At 46.3% G+C, this 24,357-nt stretch overlaps 1 protein-coding gene across 1 annotated transcript in view; it reads left to right on the forward strand.

The window, feature by feature from the left end:
* plcd4a (phospholipase C, delta 4a) overlaps nucleotides 1-23,240 on the forward strand; it is a 36,576-nt gene extending 13,336 nt beyond the window's left edge. The window contains exons 4-16 of the mRNA XM_063211741.1: nucleotides 1,359-1,587; nucleotides 4,043-4,172; nucleotides 5,465-5,696; nucleotides 7,210-7,411; nucleotides 9,343-9,487; nucleotides 12,024-12,176; nucleotides 15,294-15,461; nucleotides 18,407-18,563; nucleotides 18,942-19,058; nucleotides 19,646-19,824; nucleotides 20,544-20,676; nucleotides 21,537-21,686; nucleotides 22,509-23,240. Of these exons, the coding sequence (XP_063067811.1) occupies nucleotides 1,359-1,587; nucleotides 4,043-4,172; nucleotides 5,465-5,696; nucleotides 7,210-7,411; nucleotides 9,343-9,487; nucleotides 12,024-12,176; nucleotides 15,294-15,461; nucleotides 18,407-18,563; nucleotides 18,942-19,058; nucleotides 19,646-19,824; nucleotides 20,544-20,676; nucleotides 21,537-21,686; nucleotides 22,509-22,618 (2,105 nt within the window). The 3' untranslated portion in view covers nucleotides 22,619-23,240. The remainder of the gene's footprint in view (nucleotides 1-1,358; nucleotides 1,588-4,042; nucleotides 4,173-5,464; nucleotides 5,697-7,209; nucleotides 7,412-9,342; nucleotides 9,488-12,023; nucleotides 12,177-15,293; nucleotides 15,462-18,406; nucleotides 18,564-18,941; nucleotides 19,059-19,645; nucleotides 19,825-20,543; nucleotides 20,677-21,536; nucleotides 21,687-22,508) is intronic.
* Nucleotides 23,241-24,357: the final 1,117 nt, after the last annotated feature.

The raw sequence follows: 24,357 nt of genomic DNA on the forward strand, positions 1-24,357 counted from the left end.
GATTTCCCTTTCACAGTTATCATAACAAATCTCCTCTTCCTGTTACCAGTCTTAAGTATTTAGTTATTTAGCTTTTTACAAGGTTAATGAAATGACTTTGTGAGCACATCCAGCAAGGATGAATCAGTTTCCAGCCACCTGGCCTGACATGCGAGCCTGGGCCTGACCATACTAGCTGTGACACTGCACAAAGTCTTGCTTCTCATTTAGTCTGGCCAGCCAAACCCAAATTCTTCCATATGCTATGAGAGAAGCTACAATTGCAGACATCTCAAGGTTCAAAAAATAATTTATCCTAATTTTTCTTACTAGAGAAATCAGCTCGCTCTCTGTCAAGCAGTCGCCCTGAATGAAATCTCGTTCTCAACACAGCACTCGCTTTGAATAGACACCCTCGCACAGGTTGCACAACCACGCAGCATCTCCTTCTCTCTCTGTCTTTTACCCGTCCAGCGCCATCTATTTGAAGTATTCTATGCATGACGCACACGTCATCATCTTGTCGGTACACTCTCACTCGCATTGTAAAAAAAAATCTGGGATGTTTTATCTGACTTGCCGGCACCAGTGAGCAATAAGCACCAGTGAGCACCATTAGCAATATCAGGCAGACTCCCTGAACATCAGGGAGACTTGGGGGACGTCTGCAATTGATCAAACCACCAATGCCTTGCTTGTCTGTTAACTGAACTGGTGCATCATTGCCTTGAATATTCTCTACTACGACTTTTTGAAACACTACATTTTCATTGGGATTCCTTTAGGTGACTGAAGTGGTTTAGATAGCTCCGTTAGACAGATCAGTCTAGAAGAGACTGACAGCCAGGCTAGCCAGGTTACTGACATGCGCTCCTTTCCCCAGTCACATGACGCTTGTGTGGAACCCTGCCCTCGTCAGTGTTGACATCAATGTTGACTTCAGATGCTCTCCTCACTCACCTTGTCAGTCACAGATAAGCCTTTACTACTCACTTACCTGCGATAGATAAAGCACTTAGGTACCATAGCATGTTGTGGATAAAGCATTACATAGAGTCTATTTCAACTAATGACATGTGGCTCCTCTCTCCCTCGTTCACTCTTTCTTTCTTTCTTCTTCTCTCTCTCACCACCCAACCCCTTTCCCTGCTCTTCTTTTTTTTTATCACTTTCTGCTCTCTGTCTCTCTCTCTCTCTCTCTTTCCCCCTCCCATCTCTCTCTCTTTCTCCCTCCCTCTCCTTCTCTCTTTCCCCCTCCCCCCTCTCTCTTTCCCCCCCTCTTTTTCTATCCATCTCTCTTCCCCCTCTCTCTTTCCCCCTCCCTCCCTCTCTCTCGGTCTCTCTCTCTCTCTCCCTCTCTCCGTCTCTCTGCTCTGCAGTCTCTGTGAGTGACGTGGAGGCGGTGCGAGAGGGCCACCAGTCTGAGGTGTTGAAGAGCATCGCCGACGAGTTCCCGCCCGACCGCTGCTTCACGCTGGTGTTCCGCGGTCGCCGGGGCAACCTGGACTTGGTGGCCGAGTCCGCGGAGGAGGCCCAGCTGTGGGTGCGGGGCATGAGGAAACTCATGGACAACGTGGAGAGCATGGGCGAGAGCGAGAGGCTCGACCAGTATCCTTTCACATGAAAGACCAGCGTTCACCTACATCACCTGGGTACGCTGAGGTACTGAACGGGGTTCGAGGACAAAAGGGGCATTGCGACCCTGCCGTGGACAACTTGTAGGGCACTTGTCTACCATGCGGCTGACCCGGGTTCGATTCCCAGGCCTTCCCCGTCTCTCTCTCCCCACTCGCTTCCTGTCACCACCTTCACTGTCCTGTCATAAATAAAGTAAAAAAGACCAAAAATATAAATCTGAAAAAATTGCACAAAAACAGGAAATCCACAGCTAACATAATTCCATAATTGGGTTAGTAACAGTTTTCACTTGTATGGTTAATAGATATAGGTGTATTTGTTGTCTTCTGGATTTCTAGCAATATCAGCAGGGAAACTATTGTTGAAAAATTTAGCAATATTAATGGCCAAAGAAATGATACTGCCAGAGGTCCATTGGTTAGGGTAAAGGGGGATTCATACTTGGCGTGACTGGCGCTAGTCTCCTTCATACTTCACTCGCGACCTCACTCGCGACCTCACTCGCGCCGTCACGTGACCCAAAATGACGTCACACGCCGTGGCGCGAGCTGCCGTGTCGCGACGTCGTGCACCCCACATTTTTTGTAACTTGTCGTGCGCCACCAGCGACCATGCAGGTAGGCAGACAAAGCAGGAGTTGCGAAGAGAGGCTACAACTACTGTAGGCTACTACAGAATGGATCCTGCATCATTTTGAGGATAATAAAATGTCCTAGAGAGTTATTTTATCTTCTCTCTTAAATGTTGTTCAGTGAAACAATTGTTTACTTTGTTCAGAAGCACGTTGTGTTCGGCGATCTATTTATAAATTCTGCCGCCAGAACAATGCTCTCACATGGTCTTGGAATGATCTGGCAATGTAGGCTACAACAAAAAATATATGTTTCAATGTGGTAAGTCACAAGTCAGACGTTCAGTAGCCCTACAGCAGCCGTGTTTGGCTTTCTATTTTATACGCTGCGAGTTGCGAAAGATACTGCCGTTTCTCTCATGAACAGCAGAGGGCACTTCCGACAATGCGAGCGAAAGCCTTAAGTATGAATAGTCTGTCGCAAGTGATGACGTCATTAATGGTTCTCGCGCCACACGCGCCAAAGTGCGCACGTGAAGTAGGCCTATGCAGAGCCCTGAAGACTATGGTGGATGAATGAGGTCTGAAGTTGAAAAGGGGGTCCCTGTTGAAAAAGTTTGGGAACCACTGACCTACATGTATTATTACCATTGCTACACATAATAGGCCTAGTATACCTGTGATTCAATAGAGCAGTAGTTTTCAATCTTTTTTGAACAAACACAAACCTTGACCTCATCATAAGTCTCCCAACGCCCCCTTCACCTCATCGTAAGCCTGGCAACGTCCCTCTTAGCCTTAAGTATTAAAAAAAATAAATGCCCCCTAACAGCCTCTCTAACGCCCCCTGGTGGAGCTGGTGAGCCCCTATTGTGGAAACATCAAAGTTACATCCTATATTAAGTTAGGACACATGGCCGCCATCTTTGCGACGCCTTCGGGGTGCTATTTCACAATTAGTAAGACCAGATCTGAGAGTCAATGGGAAAATGAATGGAGAAACTGGGTATAGGATGGGAGGGCACCTAATGGTTGTGAAAACCATATGGTTGAAACTGCCGTAAAAAGTTGATCAATCTAGAATGCTTAGTTGTGGCATGCGAGTCAAAATAAAGCTTTTTAAGCCACTTTTCACAGGAAAGAGTGTGTGTACCAGATTTTGAGTTTGGCCCTATGGCAAATTGAGCTTCATTGGAGGGCCAGGTGCAATCAATCAAGGTCATCAGGTCAATTTCAGTGACCCGAAGACAATCAAACACACATACCGCTTAACAAGACAGTTCAGAGTTTCCAGGACTTCAGAATTGTAGTTCTACAGTTTTAGAGTTGAGAGACATTTTGTTCACTGGTGCTAGTTCTTGTCTGTCTGGCTGTCAGTTTATCAGTGTAACTCTCAGTTGTTTTTCATTTCCAGTGAAGAGTCTTCTCAGTTCCTGAGTTTGGCTTTGAGTTGCCCCCATGCATGTGTATTTCTTAGCATAAACGGTTTACACTGTTTTCTACCCCAACCTCCTGGGGAGTATAGTATAACTAGAACCAAAGGCTAAGCAGAAAACCAGGTTGAATTTATTTTGAGGTAGTGGTAAATCATCTAATAGAAGAGCCTGGACTCCTCATTTTCTTAACTAAATAACACCCGTGGACTTCCTATTAGCAGGTTTACCACTTCCTGTAGGTTAACGTAGCCAGGTTTATCAGTTAATCTTGTTCTCGGAATAGTACCCCTGATCTCTCTTCTATACTCCCACACCATACTACTGTACTGGTAAACATGAGCTGGCTAGCCTCGGCACCGCACACTGTTGTTGCCCGGTGTCGGTCTGTGTGTGTGAGCGTCCTTGACTGGGGCACCAGGTGGATCTGCGACTGGTTCAGGAAGGCGGATAAGAACAAGGACGGCCGCATGAACTTCAAGGAGGTGCGGGACCTGCTGAAGATGATGAACGTGGAGATGAACGAGCAGCACGCGCTGCGCCTCTTCAGGGTAACGCACATGCACACACACGCACGCACGCACGCACACACACACGCACACACACACACACAGAGTAGAACGTGCTACGCCTCTTCAGGGTAAATGTGAGAGAGCGCGCGCACACACATACACACACAGAAAAGCATGCACTCTTCAGGGTAAATGTGGGAGAGTGCGCACACACACATACACACACACACACACACACACACACACACACACACACACACACACACACACACACACACACACACACACACACACACACACACACACACATATACACACAGAGAAGCATGCACTTCGCCTCTTCAGGGTAACACACACACACACACACACACACACACACACACACACACACACACACACACACACACACACACACACACACAGAGTAGCATGCATTACATCTCTTCAGGGTACACACACACACACACACACACACACACACACACACACACACACACACACACACACACACACACACACACACACACACACACACACACACAGAGCAGCATGCGCTATGCCTCTTCAGGGTAAATATGGGAGCACACACACACACACACACACACACACACACACACACACACACACACACACACACACACACACACACACACACACACACACACACACACACACACACACACACACAGGGTATCCACTCATATCTAACAGCCATGACCAAACCTCTCATATAGAATAGCCATGACCAATGTCCATTGTCTGTTGTAAACTGATTTGAGCAGCCTTTCTCTGGACTTTGCTATGAATGCCAAACTTATTTGGATTTGACTGAAAATATGCTGTAGCATTACATTATAGTATAAATAAATGGTGGTGGACATGGGGATGGGATGGCATGAGATGGGAATATGTGAAAAGTGTTCATGTATTGGAATGTAGCCTACCATTTCATTGCCATATATAGCACAACACTGCATGTGTATTTTCTAGTGATGGCAGACTGGCACAGCGCGCTGGAATCAACAACGAAAACCATAAAACCACTGTTCCGAAATTTGCTTTAGTACGGGTGAAACCACATGACATGACTGGTGTCAAAACCATGATGTCAAAACCATGTGACTTATCATTGATATCATTTTTTTTTACGTTGTAGGATCACGAATAATTTGTGTTTGGTGTGTGTGTGTGTGTGTGTGTGTGTGTGTGTGTGTGTGTGTGTGTGTGTGTGTGTGTGTGTGTGTGTGTGTGTGTGTGTGTGTGTGTGTGTGTGTGTGTGTGTGTGTGTGTGTGTGTGTGTGTGTGTGTGCGTGTCTCTTTGTGTGTCACAGACGGCTGACAAGTCTCAGTCGGACACGCTGGAGGACGACGAGTTTGTGCAGTTCTACAAGATGCTGACCAAGCGCAAGGACGTGCTGCGCATCTTCCAGGCCTACTCGGGGGACGGCCAGAAGCTGACGGTGCCTGAGCTGGAGGAGTTCCTCCGGGCAGAGCAGCTGGAGGACCAGGCGGGGCAACGCAGAGCCCTGGAGCTCATACAGCGCTTCGAACCATCAGACACTGGTGGGTAGTATAGGGGTGTAAGTGGGTCAAAGACGTGCAAAATGGCATTGTCCTTCAGTGTAACGAATACCTTCTGCTGACTGTAACGGTAAAAAAAAACATGATTTTTAAATAGTTTCAAGTGAATGGATGACAGCCGAGGCTTTCATGAATTCACTGGAAAAAAAATAAATAAAAAGAGTCATGTTTTTTACAGTTACAATCAGCAGAAGGTATCCGTTACACTGAATGACAATGCCATTTTGGACGTCTTTGACCCAAATAATAATCTATATGTATATCGATACATCGGTCCTACTGACTGTACAGCTGACGATCGAATCGAATCGTATGGTATCGTGGGGGCAATCTTATAACTATCGAAATTAATCGAAATGCTCGTTCTGTTCAAGAAACGAAAGTTTGAGAGAGGCGTAATGAAATTTGGAATGCCTAATTTACCACCTGCATTCTGTTCTCCACTTAACTGTCATTGAATTGAATTAGCGCGAAAAGAGAGGCACGCCTATTTAACCAGCTGCATCTCATTCTCCGCTCTGCCGTCATTCGCTGGAATTTCAGCGCACAGAACATTTGGAACGCCCCTTAATTAAATATCCAGCATTTATTCTCCACTCACCTGTCTCCGGTCAGAATTTTCTTTTTCGGTCGTCCCACCACCTCCCCTTTCGCCTCCCTTCTACTGCTGTTCGATCGATTCGTCAGGTGTCTTGCAATACGCCACGTAATCTATCTCAACTTCTCAAGTGCAGTGGTCCCTGCGGACCCCGTGAAGCACTTAGATGATCTGTCCACCGTGTGGATGGCCACTCTTCTGCGAGAGCGGCACGATCACGAGAAGTCCATTCAGAGTTCACACATATCTGCCGGTGCAGATACTGGCCGAGCTCTCAGTGGCGCTCCGTACTCCCAAGCTCGAGAATGTTTGCTGCATAGACATTTCTCGGCCGTGGCAGTACTTCAGCACCACGGCCAGCGATCTTGCCCAATACGCCACGTAATCTCTCAGCTTCTTCAGTGCAGTGGTCCCTGCGGACCCCGTGAAGCACTTTGATCATCAGTCCACCGCGTGGACAGCCACTCTCCTGCGAGAGTTTGTTCTTCAGTGCAGTGGTCGCTGCCGACCCCATGAAGCACTTCGATGATCAGTCCACCGCGTGGACAACCACTCTCCTGTGAGAGTCCGTTCTCCAGCGAGAACGAAGATATATGCATGCATGAATTTCAGAGAGTGAACTATTGAATTGCTGGGCCCTGCCCAATGCCTTAGCTCCATAATATAATAGAAGTGGAAAAGTAATTGGAAAAAAATGGAATCGAATTGCATTGTATCGTATCATTGGGCACACCTGGAGGATGAGACAATTAGACACTGGTTTGGTGAGAAACTGTACTGTCTATACAATTACTCACCTATGCACTCACCTGGGCACTATTCCAGGAATAAGGTAAACCTGGCACACAAACTCTTTATCCCTTTCATATGTGCTTAATCAACTTCCTCCTTCCACAGCCAAGAACCTGCAGGCCATGACGATTGATGGCTTCCTGATGTACCTGTGCTCCGCCGAGGGCTCCATCTTTAACCCGCGTCAGCAGGGCGTCTACCAGGACATGAGCCGCCCCCTGTGCCACTACTTCATATCCTCCTCCCACAACACATACCTGCTGGAGGACCAGCTACGCGGACACAGCAGCGTCGAGGGATACATACGGTACGCACGCATGCAAAAAGAAAGTAATTGTATCACATTATCTGTAAATGCCATGTAGGCCTAGCCTGGGCGAAAAGCTGACTGTTGACTCGTCAATCAGTCTAGCAAAAGCTAAGAGGAATCCGTCTCCGTGGACGGAGGGTGGTCTGATCTTACTCTATCATTTAAATTAATTGAAGTTCCAAACTCAAATTAAAACCCATATTGTGCTTTATTAGCATGCCTGTTACATTATAGCGTCGCAAAAGCATACAAATAACAAAACGAAAGTGTGAATATAGTTACCTTAACCAATCAGTAACGGAGCTCGCGGATGAGTTCTACGTCACCACTCTCAACTGTTTGCTGATTGGCTAAACACTGAGAGAACCGAGCTCGAGGCTTTTGCCAGACGATGTGCGGAGCCAAAATCTTTGGGTGGAGTACATGGATGGCGTCGCCAGGCTAATGTAGGCCTACAATTTACTTTATTCTTACTAGTTTCACCCAATAATTCTGTATGACAAAAGGGGCCACTTTCAGTAGTAAATTTACCCCCAAAAATTATATCTGCTTTGACTGTCATATAAAAACTTTTAGGATTTGTAAAAAAAAAAAAAACTGGTAAAACTTGTGTATGATTTTACAATACCTTTCCATATGGGAAAATCAGACCAAACGTATATGCAAACAAGCATTCAGGCATAGATTAAAAAAACCAACATCCTAAGAATTGTGTTTGCATAGCACATTGAAGGACATTGTGAAGTACTGTGTAGAGAACTTAATAGCAACTTAATGACAACTTGTGTCGCCTGTCAATATCAAATGTCATCAAAATGCCCTCCCTTTGACGTGACACTTCTCAGGTTTTGCTACTTGTCAACATACTGTTGATCAGAGAGGTAGGCATACAGTGCACACAAGCCTCCATCGCCCACCATCTCACCCCTTGCCAATGGCAACTTTCAGCTCTTAGTGCTAAATTATGAATTGCAGACTATCAAAATATTGTCTGGCTTAGAGCCCCAGTGGTGTCACCTGACGCTAGGAAGCACGGGTGGACCTACACCTGATCCCATCTATCAGTTCTGTGTGTGTGTGTGTGTGTGTGTGTGTGTGTGTGTGTGTGTGTGTGTGTGTGTGTGTGTGTGTGTGTGTGTGCGCGTGTGCGTGTGCGTGAGACCACTTTGCTCGGGCAAAATTCTTCTCACGTTCCCCAAGATGTTGTTTCCGTCTGTGCTCAGGTGTGTGTGTGTTTGTCACGTTGAGACAATTTCTGTGTGTGTGCGCTTGCTCTGGTGTGTGTATCGTTTCCCTCTGACGAAAGAGAAAACGAAAACCGTCATTTTCAAGAGGCAGTGTTTCCATGACATCATGCTGTTTTGAGTCATCCGTCTGTGACAACAGAATATCTATGTCAGCGTCTGTCTGTCTGTCAGTCTGTGTCTGCGTCTGTGTCTGTCCGTCAGTCTGTGTTTGTCCGTCTGTTTATTTTCTTCTATTTTATGTAACTTTTTCTTTCAAGCAGATTAAATTGCATTTGTGTATGTATGTATGTATGTATGTATGTATGTATGTATGTATGTATGTATGTATGTATGTATGTATGTATGTATGTATGTGTGTGTGTGTGTAGGCCTCTATCGCGGGGTTGTCACTGCGTGTGTGTTTGTGTCTGTGTGTGTGTGTGTGTGTGCGTGTGTGTGTGTGTGTGTGTGTGTGTGTGTGTGTGTGTGTGTGTGTGTGTGTGTGTTCATACGTGCGTGTGTGCAGGGCTCTATCACGGGGTTGTCGTTGTGTGTGTGTGTGTGTGTGTGTGTGTGTGTGTGTGTGTGTGTGTGTGTGTGTGTGTGTGTGTGTGTGCAGGGCTCTAACGCGGGGTTGTGTGTGTGTGTGTGTGTGTGTGTGTGTGTGTGTGTGCGTGTGTGTGCGTGTGTGCGTGCGTGCAGGGCTCTAACGAGGGGTTGTCGCTGTGTGGAGGTGGACTGTTGGGACGGCCCTAACGGAGAGCCCATCGTCTACCACGGCCACACACTCACCTCTAAGATCCTCTTCAAGGACGTGGTCAACGCCCTGGACAACTACGCTTTCAAGGTTTGTGTGTGTGTGTGTTTGTACAAGGTTAATCTTATTGCATTCAAGGTGTGTGTGTGTGTTTGTGTGTACACATGTGTCCTCGTTTGACAATGAAAAAACACACATATAACTCAAAAAAGGTGCAGGACTAGCAAAGCCGGATGAAAACTGAATATAAACTCTGTAACACCATGTCTGCTGAAGGGCACTCTGCCAGAAACGTCCCAATATTAAATTAACCCATTGATGCTGGGTGTTGCATTGCGCAACATTGGCCCCGGCGCCTGGAGTTGCATGAAGCACCATTAAGGGACATAGGATTTGAGACAATTTTATTACAAATCTTGGCATGTTAGAGCTGAATGAACACATTCTAATACAAAATGAGGGTCTTAGCGTTTAAATGCAACTAATTGCATGTTTTTATGTGCTTCAGAGGCTAAGATATTTAGGTTTTTAAAGGCTGAGGGCAACTTTTCTTAAAAAGGGCTTAGGCATTCAGCAGCCTTTTTTTGCAGGTGCTTTAGGCGTTAATGGGTTAAGAGAAATGGGAGCTTGGTGTCGCAGACTTTATTTTCAGTTTTCATGCGCATGTGTCTTCCCCATGGTATACAAGGTTAATCTTGTTGAGATGGGAAATATAATTTTGGGAAGAGGCAGCCCAAGTGGGAAACTCCAACTCGCATTGTAATTGTGACACAGCATTCCATTTATGCCTCACCCGTGCAAGGGGGCAGCCCCCAATGGCGCCCCAAGGGAGCAGTAAGGTGGGACGGTACCATGCTCAGGGTACCTCAGGCATGGAGGAGGATGGGGGACAGCGCTGGTTAATTACCGCAGAGCTGATGTGTTGATATGCTTGAGAAAAAGTTTGAGAAGTGAGACAATGCATCAGACGTGTACAGGCAGTTGGGCGAGCAGGTGTGCATTCAAATGGACAGACAAGCAGGCAGACTGTGCACAGACAGGGTAGACAGGCAAGCCATAGGGTAGGCAGAGATACAGGTAGGCATGGCACGTGCTGGTGCCCTTTCCCGCACCTAATTGCGAATCATCCAGAGTGTCCACGCCGCAGATCTTGATGTTCACAAAGAACTGAAAGATACTTAACTTGATTTTTCTCCGCAAACCGTGACTACAACGTGGACGTCAGCAGGTTCATCAGGGTAACAAAGCCACGTGCGTTTTGAATCATTTGCAATTCGGAGAGAATTTTCCACCCTACATTTCTGGAAGTGTACCTTAGCAACGCTGAGAGCAAGCGCTGATAGGCAGACGTCCTAGATTTTTACTAGCCACAGCCAGAATTTGTCTGGTTGGCAGGTGCCAATGTCAAGCCCTGGCTGCATGTGTGAGGCTGTGTACACGTACAGTATGTGTGGGTGGATGGACATCTTTTGAAGGAGGAAATCAACGCACACCAGAGGTTTCGAGGTGCAGGTAGCGGGTATATCAGTTTTTTTTAGAAGAAGACACCGCACACTCTTGTCCATCGAGCTGCAATTTATTAAGAAAACAACGTTTCGGCCCGTATGGCCTTTCTCAAGTTTTAAAGAGTGGACAAGTGGACAAGAGTGGATGGATGGACAGGCAGGTACCTGTAGGCTTGGCAACATGATCGTTCCCCTGCTGACCCCTTCCTACCTGCATGAGTGACGCTCACTACACTACTGTATGGCGGGCGGTGTAGCCTTTCCACATCTACAATACGCCATTTTTAATAATTTATTTACTGCCTCCATCCATCCATCCATCCATCCATTCATCTTTCTTTCTTTCTTTCTCTCTCTCTCTCTCCCTTCCTCTCTCTCCATGCATACATACATAAACACTGTTTTCCCTCCCCTCGCCTTTTACTGTATGTAAACAATTTTTTTCTATTGCCCACGGCGCACACGTAAATACACGGACGCACACTCGATCTCCATACGATTGCCTCTCAATTTCCCTTCTTTTTCATTGCATTCTGTCCTTTATTGGAACTCCCTCCCTCTCTCCCTACCTCCACCTTCCACTCTCCGCCTCACTAGTTCCCTAGTTCTGCCTAGTTCTTGACTTTTTGTCTCTGACTTTCATTCCATCCATTCCTCTTTCTTTCTTTCTTGCTCTCTCATTCTCTTCAACTCTATTTAACTCCTGGCATTCTCTCTTTCTCTCTCTCTCTCTCCCTCCATTATCTCTCTCAATCTCTGTCTCTCTCTCTCCTTCCCTTCAGTTGTTCTCCGACTCCTTCTCTCCCTTCCTCTCTTAATCCCTTCAACCCTCTCCCTCAGCCCCCATTTCTTCCTCCACTCCCTCCCTCTCTGCCTCCCTCCACTCTCTCCCCCTCTTCCTCTCCCTCTCTGCCGCTCTCTTCACTCTCTATCCCTCTCTCCCTCTCCTCAGTCTCTCTTTCCCTCCCTCCACTGTCTACCCCTCTCTCCATTCCTCCCCCCTCTCCATCCCCCCCCTCTCTCTCCCTCTCTCCGTTGTCTCCCCCCCTCTCCCCTGCCCCTCGCTCCTTGACTCCTCTGACTCTGACCTAGTTTCCCCTATTATGTGTTGGCCTGGCCAGGTATCGGAGTACCCGGTCATCCTGTCCATTGAGAACCACTGTGGTGTGGAGCAGCAGCGCGTCATGGCCCAGCACCTCAACCAGATCCTGGGAGACAAGCTGCTCAAGAGCGCCGTGGACGGACGCATCTCCACCAGCTTCCCCTCGCCTGAGGTGTGTGTGTGTCTGTGTGTGTGTGTGTGTGTGTGTGTGTGTGTGTGTGTGTGTGTGTGTGTGTGTGTGTGTGTGTGTGTGTGTGTGTGTGTGTGTGTGTGTGTGTGTGTGTGTGTGTGTGTGTGTGTGCGCATACTGCATACTGTACGTGTTTGTGTGTGTGCATACGTGTGTGTGTGTGTGTGTGTGTGTGTGTGTGTGTGTGTGTGTGTGTGTGTGTGTGTGTGTGTGTGTGTGTGGGGTGTGTGTGTGTGTGTGTGTGTGTGTGTGCACGCGTGTGAGTGTGTGTGTGTGCGCGCATGTGCGTGTGTGTGTGCGGGCGCATGCGAGTGAATGTGTGTCCGTGTGTGTGTGTACTTTCCTTCCCACCCGCTTCCCCTCGCCATAGGAGTGTCCGTGTGCGTGTGCGTGTGCATGTGCATGTGCATGTGTGTGCTTTCTTTCCCACCAGCTCCCCCTCACCAGAGGCCAGAGGTGTGTGTGTTTAAGGACTACCATATTGGCACCAGTTTCCTCCGTGTGCGTGCGTACATGCGTGCATGCACGCACACTTTTTCCTTCCCACCAGTTTAAACCATGTTAGGGAGTGACTGTGTTGAAATAGTTAATGGATCAACACATGTATACGCAGGCCCGTAGCCAGGGGGGGTTCGAGGGGTTCGTTCGAACCCCCCCTCCCGTCACCCACCCCCTCTCGAACCCCCCAACGTTGCATGCCCTCACTTTGACTGGAAGGCCATTTCATCCCCCTCACTAAAATGAGCCTTTGAAATAAAATAGTAAACGTTCGCCTGTTTAAGTAAGGAAATTAAAAATGGTTGTTGTCGTTTGCCCGAGTCCAGCCTTGAGAAAGTCCTCATTCGGGGGAAAAAGATCCCCCCCTCACCTCAATGCTGCCTACGGGCCTGATAGTTTGTACATCATGTTGTTTGAGAGTGTACGAGTACACCACTTATTTTACAAGAATATACAGCCATGTGACTACCGTTTCTCTCTCTTGCCTCTGCCCAGAGCTGCACTGGGATGAAAAACTAGACCGGGCATTCTTGGACAAGACCAGGCCGCCACAGAGATAGTCTAAGCAGAGACAGAACACTTGGCGGCCATATTGGCTACGCGTCGGGGCTTCTAATTCAGATTAGTAAGACCAGGGTGCGATTTGTCGGAAAACCAGAAGGGGGGGATATGTTTGGGCGTCCTAAAATGAATGATTACACAGAAATGGAACAAAGGAGCGACCCACAACCCATATGGTTGGAATCACAATGAAAACTAGTTCACAATGGCTATCTCAGATTGGCCGTATATATGAAAGCAACGCTGTAAATCATAATTTTCTTACTGATGTGTTGAACTGCTCATGCGCGGATTTTCACGAGACACGTTCTGCGCCGCGGATCAAGTGTCCGCGGACTCTATTGAAAAATCAGAAGTGTAGTTACCGGATGTGAACCGCACATGTCATCAGCAACCGACCAGCGGAAGCATATTCTGAGGGCATACTGATTTAGGTTTGAGATATCGTAAAAGCGCATGTGTCGAGGCGGGGAGATGATTTGATAAATGACAGTGCAGCTCAGCAAGCAATTGGCTCTTCTTGCCGGACAGGTCGGATATATGCAAGCACGCGCCATATTAGCGTAGCCAATTTCCCCCGTTCATTCCTATGGGCGCTCTCTGAAGTGTTCTATCTCTGCTTAGACTATCTCTGGCCGCCAGGCATTGAGAGAGACAATGAAACCTGTAACAACCATTGTAGTAATCTAATATCTGTTATTTTGACCAAAACAGACAAAATTGATATTTAAATCTGACTTGGAGAGGTTTACTGTGGCCAAAATGATCACCAGTCCACCGGGCAAATGCCTTGCTTGCCCTCCGGCCAGTCCAGCAATGCCTCTGACCCACTAGCTTGAAACGGTGAACAGATCTAGGAACACGGCACATGTATACGCCATCTTGTTTGAGAGTGTACCAGTACACCACTTCTTTTATAAGAATATCGGTATACGGTAATGTGACTACAGTTTCTCTCCTTTGCCTCTCTGACCCACTAGCTAATAAAGAACTGACTGCAAGCACAGCCTTCACTTTCTGCCACCAGCTGATCAGCTGCTATGCGATCTGTACGTGCCAACAGGGGAAACGCTGAATTATTTAAGACTTGTAATATTGTTCACCCCCACTCTGCACCACTGTACAGTGTACAAAAGGGACAACATAACCAGACCAGGCCAACAGGGAAGCTGGCAGGCAGGGGGGAAACAAACAAGGTCAGTTGTCCTGGGCCCATGGAGAGAGAGGAGGCCCAGAATTGGGCCCTCATTATTACATTGTATGCAGGGCTCTAAATTGACTTATTCTAAATTATTTTTTTCACCACCAGTCAAAATGGCTAGTAGATGTTGATTTTACTAGCGCACTAATGGGTCAAAGTGGCTCGTAAGTTGGTCTTTCTACCAGCCAAACCATCAGCATTTCATCAGCAATTGGCCGGTTGGCTGTTATTAATTTAGAGCCCTGATTATATGTATTGGGTGGGGGGCCCCCTTTCAGACGACTTTGTCCGGGGCCTGGCCAATGCTGTCAGCGGCCCTGCTGACCAGCCTGGTGCACCATTAGTAGACTATTCAGTCCTCAGCTTTCAGCGTGCCATTGAATTGCGCTATAAGGTGCTCTGCAATGGAAAGTTCCGGAATTGAACTCGAGAAACGGAGGCGGGCGGGTGGGGGGTGTTGGTTCAAGATGATCGAGATGTTACATCACTCGTTTCGAGACTCGAGGCCCGAACTGAGGTCGATCTGTCGTGTAATTAAAGTAAGGCAAGACAAAACGGGGATCTTCTTGTCTCGTCCCTGTCTGTAGCCCGATAACGTAAATGCTTCGGTAGAGGGTTTTGGCTCTTGAAATTTTAATCAATGGATCAGCTTTATTGAGTATCATGGTGTAGTCTTGCATGCCCATTGCATTATAGTGAAGGAGGCGCAGAAACTGCATGCAAGTGCATGTGCTCTATGAGATATAAGCATGTCGGTACTCAAAGAGTAAATGTGAGTATGTGTGTGTGTTTCTGTGCTGACGTTTGTGCTGATGTGTGTGTCTAATTTGTGTGTGTAGGACCTGAAGGGCAAGATCCTGCTGAAGGGGAAGAAGATTGGGGGTCTGGAGGAGAGCATGGGGATGGTGGTGGAGGAGATGCTGCCAGGGGACGTGACCGACGAGGACGACAGTGGGGATATGGAGGACGACAACCAGCATCACGAGAACATGCGCAGGCACGCCAAGGTGAAGAGAGAGCACACGCACGCACGCACGCACGCACGCACGCACACACACATACCATGACACATATGCGCAGGCACGCCAAGGTGAAGAGAGCATGCAAGCACACACGCAGTCTGTACCTGATTAAGGACCACATACTTGCTTCAGGAACATAGCGGCATGGAGGGACACATGCATCACACACACACACGCACACACACGCACACGCACGCACACACACGTACGCACACACACACACACGCGTGTGCGCACACACGCCCAGCTCCCTTGAAATACACAACTGTAGTTTAATATGTTAGCCTCTGTGCGTAGTCTCACACAGTAACATGCTGCGTACCTGCGTCTCGTCTCATCTCGTCTCGGCATTACACAACTGTCCACAGGGATGTTGGTTTGCATGCACGCACACACGAACACAGCAACAACCCCGCGTTAGAGCCTTATGTAACGGAGGCTAACTAGCACAGAGTTGGCGTGGAACGTTTGTAAACCTCCCTCCGATAGCCTCATACAGTCTCGTGCCGTTGGGCCGAGAGACTAGTCTCTTGGCCCAGCGGTATCGTACTGTGCCTCCCATTGCCGAACCGTTGTAGTTGACGAGGTCGCACGTTCGATCCCCGAGGGGGGTGAACAGGTGCAAGATGACCTCCGTCACAGTGGTGCCGCTGACCCGGGATGGGAGTGAGGTTTAAGGGGGAGAGTGTAACGGAGGCTAACTAGCACAGAGTTGGCGTGGAACGTTTGTAAACCTCCCTCCGATAGCCTCATACAGTCTCGTGCCGTTGGGCCGAGAGACTAGTCTCTTGGCCCAGCGGTATCGTACTGTGCCTCCCATTGCCGAACCGTTGTAGTTGACGAGGTCGCACGTTCGATCCCCGAGGGGGGTGAACAGGTGCAAGATGACCTCCGTCACACCTACACACACACACACACACACACACACACACACACACACACACACACGAGAAATACAAAAAGGAAACATCATTTCAGAGTTCTGGTAAACTTATGAACCTAAACTATACCACCGGAAATGTCAACTAGCTAAATGACAAAAAAGACTCCCCTTACCTTCTCTTTTCTACACTTTCCAATGCCTTACATATAATTGCATATTTTGTTTTAAGGTCCCTAAGTGTCTGAGAGACTAGCAAGCATTTTTTTCAAGCATTTTACCAGCAGTTACACAAGCTTTTGCTCATAAAAGATCAGAGAGAGAGAGAGGGAGAGAGAGAGAGAGAGAGAGAGAGAGAGAGAGAGAGAGAGAGAGAGAGAGAGAGATCTATTGTCAGTGTCATGTGACCACTGAGGACTGGAGATAAGGTTTAGATGACTAATAGCCGTCCTCTTTCTCTCTCTCTCTCTCTGTCTGTCTGTCTGTCTCTCTCTCTCACTATCCCCTCTTCATGTTGCCATGTGAGAGCTGGCCGGTGTGGCAGGCTGAGTAGCTCCTTTCGATAGCGGGTCACTTGATCCCTTGAACCGTGGTAATTGCAGCCAGGGATCACCTCTGACGCTACGCCTCATAGCCTCTCATAATCCGCCCATGAAACCAGATACATTGTCTATCATTTTACATGTGGATGGGTTCATTTTTTTTAAATTGTCTGTCCGTTGTACAATTGCCATATGCGAACATGTTTCCATTTTATTTATTTATCTATTGTGTCTGCACACCTGCCACATGTGAATATGCGTGCCAGGGGAACATGTTGGGTGTTAGCATGTCAGCACAACCGGGGGGCAACCACTATTCAGACATAACGCTATTCCGACATCCTACATACCTTAGGGTTAGAGTAACTGAATGCACTCTCCCTAAAGTGATAAAAGCTGAGCAACGTAGCACAAATGACAGAAATGGCATATCTTGCGCAGGTATTCCGACAATAGACATCAATGTCGGAATAGCGGCATATCGGAATATGTCTCTCGTAATACCCATAAATCCTCTCTGCCAATAGCATATTTTTAGCCCTCTGTATGGCTAGTCTTGCTGCTTTTGTGCTAATCCAGTGTTGTTAGCCTGATGGCTAGGCTAACTAGCGCGCTACCTTTACCTTTGCCTGCTATGCTGCTACTTTGGGTGACCCTGGGGGTTGGCGCACGTGCCAGGCGATGGCTGACTGCGCCCACCTCTCTCATCGTTTGGCCATAGCTGACAGCTGCCTGACGGGCAGCCAGCAAGCCTCCTGTCTGTTGTGGAGAGAGGGATCGGAGGAGAGAGAGAGAGAAGGAGAGCGGGAGAGAGAGGGGATCGTCTTTCACCTGTGGGCCAGGTGGTGATCGTGGGGACTGGGGAGCTTCGCTAATGATTTTGGCTTCGTGCTCCCAACTGTGGAGTTGGCACAGATCAAGCCATACCGTCTTGGCCTAGCAGGCAAGCCGCTGTATGAAGAGGGTAGAGGATGTCACCAGTTTGAAACAAAGCAACTACTGAAAAAAAGAATGCTAATGCTAGTACTGTAGTCTATTTACGGAACCTACACACTGTGTTTAAGCAAGTTCAAAGGTGCATACTACTGTATGTCTATTGTTCTCTGAGAGACCAAAACGGAGTGGTTGTCTTTGGCTGGTTAAACCTTTGTTTTGGCCACAGGAACATGCAATGCTCTCTAGCCATAGGTGTGCACAGATAGGGGTGTGGTGGTGGTAAAGCACCTGCCCCTTTGCCCTACTGGGCAAAAAAGGCCCTTTTTGAAAGTTTTTTTCACAATGTACTGGTACAATGCTTGACGATCAACACCATGTGACGATTCCCCGATACAGCACTATATAGCCTCCATATCCTTGTAAGGCAGCTGTTCCATAGCCTATGCCCCCCGCCCCCACCTCGAGCACCTGCCCCCCAAAATGTCAGTGCATGCCACTGTCTCTAGCAATATCACTTATTATTATTATTATTATTATTATTATTATTATTATTATTCCTTCCCTTTTCACAGAAATCTAAACAGGGCCTTTGTAAGGAGCTGTCGGACTGTGTGGTCTACTGCAAGAGCGTGCGCTTCAGCAGCTTCAAGCACTCGCGCATCCACGCCAAATTCTACGAGATCTCCTCTTTCACCGAATCCAAGGCCCGGAAATTTATGCACGAAACGGGTGAGTAGACTCACCGGCGACACTTTCCGCTCCTGTCTACGTCATGACTTTGAAGGGAAACCTAAAGAGGAGTATGCATGCACTTGCACTCATGAGGGTGTGTGTGTGTGTGTGTGTGTGTGTGTGTGTGTGTGTGTGTGTAGCACCTGTAATGGTATACTTGCACTGACCAAATGGGTGGTCCTCACAAACTTAGTGATAACCCAGAGTTAGGTAAATTAGGGAAAGGGATTGTCTTGGTCTGGGTACCGTTTATTTTCTTGTTTTGTTATAATGAGAGTCACTGGAGGTTCCTCACAAAGATAGTAATGTGTGTGTGTGTGTGTGTGTGTGTGTGTGTGTGTGTGTGTGTGTGTGTGTGTGTGTGTTCTTTATCAGGAGCTGAGTTTGTGTGTCACAACGCAAGACAACTCTCCCGGATCTACCCAAGTGGCTTACGAACAGCCTCCTCAAACTTCAATCCACAGGACATGTGGTGCGTAGGTTGCCAAATAGGTAAGAAACACAACAGGATATGTAGGGCGCAGGTTGCCAAATAGATAAGAGAAAGCTAGCTGTTTACGACACATGTTTAAAGACTGCTCTGTTCATGACCTTTCTTTAGGCCTACTTGTGCAACACTGTGTGCAGATTTATTAGGCAAACACGTTTTTTTGAACATATCATTTCATGCACATTTTCAAACACCAAGCTGTATGAACATGAAATCCTATTGGGGATGTGCATCAGGAATGCTTAAATCCAGTAGGATTCCATGATCATACAGGTTGGTCTGGGAAAATATGCATTAACTGGATGATGTGGTCAAAAAAAACGAATAATTCTGCACACCCTGTATGAATACACCCATTAGCAATATTTGTGTCTATACATGCGCAATATAAATTAACTTTTTTTCAGCCATACATACACTCACTATCAGTCAAAATTTTCTTTACTACCAGCCAAACTGAATTTTCACCAGATTTTGGCCGGTTTGTGGGTATTAATTTAGAACCCTGAATATAATACATATGATGTGTATATAGGTAACGGCAACACAACTTATTTAGAATAAATAATATGTTTCTTGCAAACTGCAGTTGCGCTGAACTTCCAGACGGCAGGGGTGGAGATGGACCTCAACGACGGGCTCTTCAGTCAAAATGGCCGCTGCGGCTACGTCCTCAAACCGGATATCATGAGGGGTTCAACGAGAGGGTTCGACCCTGAACATCCACAGAACCACGATGCATATCAGCCCGTCAGTCTATCCATACAGGTACAGTAGCAATCCTGCCCCAGGGGGTGTGGTGGTTCAATGAACTATAGGCCTACTCATGAACGGCGTGACGTTTTCCATATGCCCACTTGTGGGGGAAAACAACCCATGCAAGTCAATTGGTGATGTTGGGGGTTAATAAACAAAAGATACGGACCTGTAGACTAGCGTTGTTCACGCTCAACATGCCGAAAACGTGTTATGTTGCCGGCTGTTCAAATAATAGAGCCAAACAGCGTGGCTGAAGCATGGACTGTGCTCGTTTAGACAAGCCGATGTAGAAGTTGAGGAGACATTCGGTTTGTCCCATCCCATCCCATCCACTCCTGTAAGAATGTCTCAGTCCCAATCCTGCCCAATCCCACTCAAAATCATTCATTTTCTTTCATCTTTATTCCCGCTCCTGTCTGCTCCCATTCATCTTTCTTCCCGCTCCTTCCCGCTCCCATTCCGCGGGACCCACGGGAATTCCCGGAAAATGTCATCCTCTAATGAGCTAAGATGCCATACCATTACACCGGTGACCTGGGTTCAATTCCAGCCTGAGGTCCTTTGCCAATCCTTCACCTCTCCCTCTTCCACTCGTTTCCTGTCACACTCTGACTGTCCTGTCCTCAATAAAGACATAAAAGCCCCCCAAAAAAATCTTTTAAAAAATTAAGAATGAATGAGAAGGTTTTGTGTGTAAAGTAATGGCTTAAAAAATGTTTTGCTCTCAGGTCATAAGCGGACAGCAGCTTCCAAAGGTCAACATTAAGGAGGGCTCGATTGTAGACCCTCTTGTGAGGGTGGAGATCTATGGGGTTCCCATGGACCAAGCCAAACACGAGACGAGATACATTGAAAACAATGGTAAGGGCTCTGGGCTACATATGGCATATGTAAGGGTTAACGTTCGGCGAGAAGGTCGCTACCGTGGAATAGCAGCACGACAGAGAGAATCTTTAGACCCCGACGCGGAGCGGAGGGGTCTTGTTCTCTCTGAAGTGCTGCTATTCCACAAAGCGACCGACTCGCCGAAAGTTAACCCGCTTATTATATGGATATACTTAAATGATTCACACATGGCGGGGACATTTCTTTAGGCCTATTTAATGTGAAGTCTATTATAGTTTTAATGTCAAAAGATTGTTGCTGCTCAAAACAAAACAGTGTCGTTGTGGAACACCGCTAACAGCTAGGTAGCCAAGACAACAGGTGTTGTCTATCACAGCAGCTGATTAGAGTCTTGTTGAAAAGTCGCTTTAGCAGTGAAAAGTCTTGTTGCCATTGACGGCGGTCTGTTATAGACCAACCCGTCCGTTATCGAAAAATAACAGACGTGCGAACGTTGGGGAGCCCCGTTGAAATGAATGGAGCATTCGACCGATGACGTCACAACCATATAATAATCCTAGTTAATATGGGTAGGAACAAACAGCATTTCATGTGAGGATATCCGGGCGTTTGAAAGTAACATTTGAGTGTAACGGTACAATTTTAAAAGGCTCTATTCCATTCTCATTGACCTCACTTTGACCTTGAAGTCGGCCTTCAAAGCGAAGCACCTTTAGAGGACACAGTCAGTTGTAGTGGTAGCAAATTTTGCTTACTGACTACAGCATGTTGTATATCCTGTATATTTCCACACATTGCATAAAGCTGCTGTAAGGTCCCCGTTAGACTGATTGTGTGTGTGTGTGTGTGTTGCCTGACCTCACATCCCATTGTAGGGTTTAATCCGGTGTGGTACGACACGCTCAACTTCACCATCCACACCCCCGAGCTGGCCCTGGTGCGCTTCCTGGTGGAGGACTACGACAAGGCCTCCAAGAACGACTTTGTGGGCCAGTACACTCTGCCGCTCACATGCATGCAGCAAGGTCAGTTTTATTCACGTCACCGATTTCAGCATAAAGAGTGCTAATAACGTGTGTGTGTGCGTGCGCATGTATATGTGTGTGTGTGTCTGTGTGTGTCTTAACCCATTGTGTCCTGGAGCGACATATACGCTGATTTAGGTTCTTGAGATTTGAGCTGTTTTATTACAAAGGTGGGTATGATAGAGCTGAATGAACTCATTCTAGTACAAAATTAAGGTTCTAGCTTTTAAATGTAATTTGTCTAATGTTTCTCTATGTGCTTGGGAGGCTATTTGGGTTTTAATAGGGAGAGGGCACCTTTTCCCAAAAAGGGCTTAGGCTAAAATGGGTTAAAGATGCGCAGTGTAGAATGTGGCCAGAATGGGTAGCAGCAACTATACTATGCCGGTCATTGAAACTGCACTGCCTATTACCAAATTTGATCTTTTCATGAATATTCACCAAATAATAAACAAATATTTACTACTGTATCCAAAGTACAGTAAGTTTTGCAGCTAAAAATGTCTATTTCTGGAAATTCAAAATGGCGGACCATGGAGAAGATCCCTCTTTTCATGTATGAAAAGTGCAATTTTCGCAGTCATAATGAATACTTACAATTTGGTGGTACTCATGAATAAGGTAACATTTATCAACAGGCAGCATAAATTCTGGAAATAAACAACAGACATATTACACAGTGCATCTTTAAAAGGACTTAAAAGGACTTTCTTTTCTTAAAAAGAAAAAAATGTTTTAGGCACACTTTATAAGACAAACTGTCTGAATGTGAAAATAGTTGGGTGATGCTTTGGTGGTGTTGTATTCCTCTAAACCTTGCAGGATACCGGCACATACACCTCCTGTCCAAAGATGGGACCAGCCTTCACCCAGCCTCGCTGTTTGTAAACATCAAGATCACCAAGCTCAACTATAATCAGCCCTCCACTTGAGCCATTTTCTCCTTTTAACAACAAAATGGCAACACAAAAGAACAATTCTGCCCGAGATGAAGGATTTTGACATGGATAACTAACGGACTGTGAGGAACTGGATACTGAACAGACAATTAAAATCTTCCACATCATTATGAACAGAATGTTTATAAAGAATAATTACGCCAAAGTTTTTCTTTTTCTTTTTGTTTTGTTTTGTAGCTCTTAAATAACAGATGTGTGGTTTTGCTTTCAAAAAACTTCCTTGTTTATTTCAATTGACCAGATGTTTATACCGGTGTAATGTGTGCCTGGAACTGCCCATTGCTATTAGTGGCCCAGGGGTTGACCATAAGTTAGTAAATCAATTACCCTTTAAAGACCATAACTTAGTCAGTACATATCTTAAAAGGTTTAAACTACATCATGATGACAAACATAGGTTTTTGACAAAAAAAATATATAGTATAGTAATAAAACGACTAATAACATCAGTATAAGGGTGTGCATGTAGTGTAATATAACTGTGTGAATTCCATACATAGGAGACATAGTCTGAAGTTATGAAAGCAACTGTGTAGCCTGTTTTATAGTCAGCTCAGAGCAACACTACAACCCTTTGAGGAGGAAGTATCCCCCCCCCCCCTAATTACATACCGGTACATATAATGACCATACTCCTCAAAAAAAGGTTGAAATGCAGTAATGTTTGCATCATCATGTCAGCAGTTTATCCACTTGTAGCGCGACACAATGCATTTCTGAATTTGCTTTGCTGTCCTCTATTGACTTCAAGACTACTCGGCCACCACTTTTTGCTTTTCGACTGGGTACGACAAAGCTCAATCGAAGAGCAAAAAGTGGCGGCCGAGTCGTGCTGTGTCGAACTGCAGGCCTACCAGAAAACCTGCAGTGGAAAATGGAGTGGAGGCAAAAGTGCTTTAAGCTTCTGTGACAATGGAGCCCAGTTGAAAATGTAAACTCACTGCAGTACTCATCTGCCGCCTTGTGTTGTTGCTGCATGCTTTATATTGAATTTGAATAAGAACACTGAATTTTCCTTGTCCAGAATAACATATCCTATAGTCTTCAAAAACGCCTGAATTACCAATGATCTTCTAGCATCAAGTACCCAGTGCTCATCACACAGAACTTATTTTATATGTAATGTACAAAAGAAAATATTGCTGCTTGTTTTAATAGCATTATATTTTTATATTTGCACCGTCGTTTCCATTGCACATGGTAACATGATGGTGCTTTAGTTTTTGTAGCGCTCAATTGATCTTGCATTAATGATGTATGTGTATATATGTATGTAGGTATTCAGATGATCTAGTTACTGTATTTGCTACACCAGCCCCTTAATAAAGCCTTTGAAAGAGTACTGGGATTTTTTTTTAAAGTTACTACAGTTTTTCTTGAATGTTTTCACAATTTCTGGTACTCCACACACAATTCTGAAAACACCTCACCCATTTCCCAACTCCCCCAACCAATGTCACTGAACTACAAGCACAATTCCTTCTTTGCACTCAAATGTCAGTCCTACAACACATTTTCCCCAAAACAATACCCACAAGTCTCTGGATTTGGACACAATTTTCACCTGCCAGGGGGCCCCCGATCAGCCAAAAGTGAAAATTTGAGAAAAAAAATTGGGACTAGATGCAATATTGAAAAAAAAAACCATTGGTTGTGTTGAGTACAGTTGAGGTTTGGGGTGCGCACAGCAATTTAGCCTAGGGGAAAAACTA

This window comes from Engraulis encrasicolus, chromosome 12 (genome assembly GCF_034702125.1).
Source record: "Engraulis encrasicolus isolate BLACKSEA-1 chromosome 12, IST_EnEncr_1.0, whole genome shotgun sequence".
NCBI classification, from domain to species: Eukaryota; Metazoa; Chordata; class Actinopteri; order Clupeiformes; family Engraulidae; genus Engraulis; species Engraulis encrasicolus.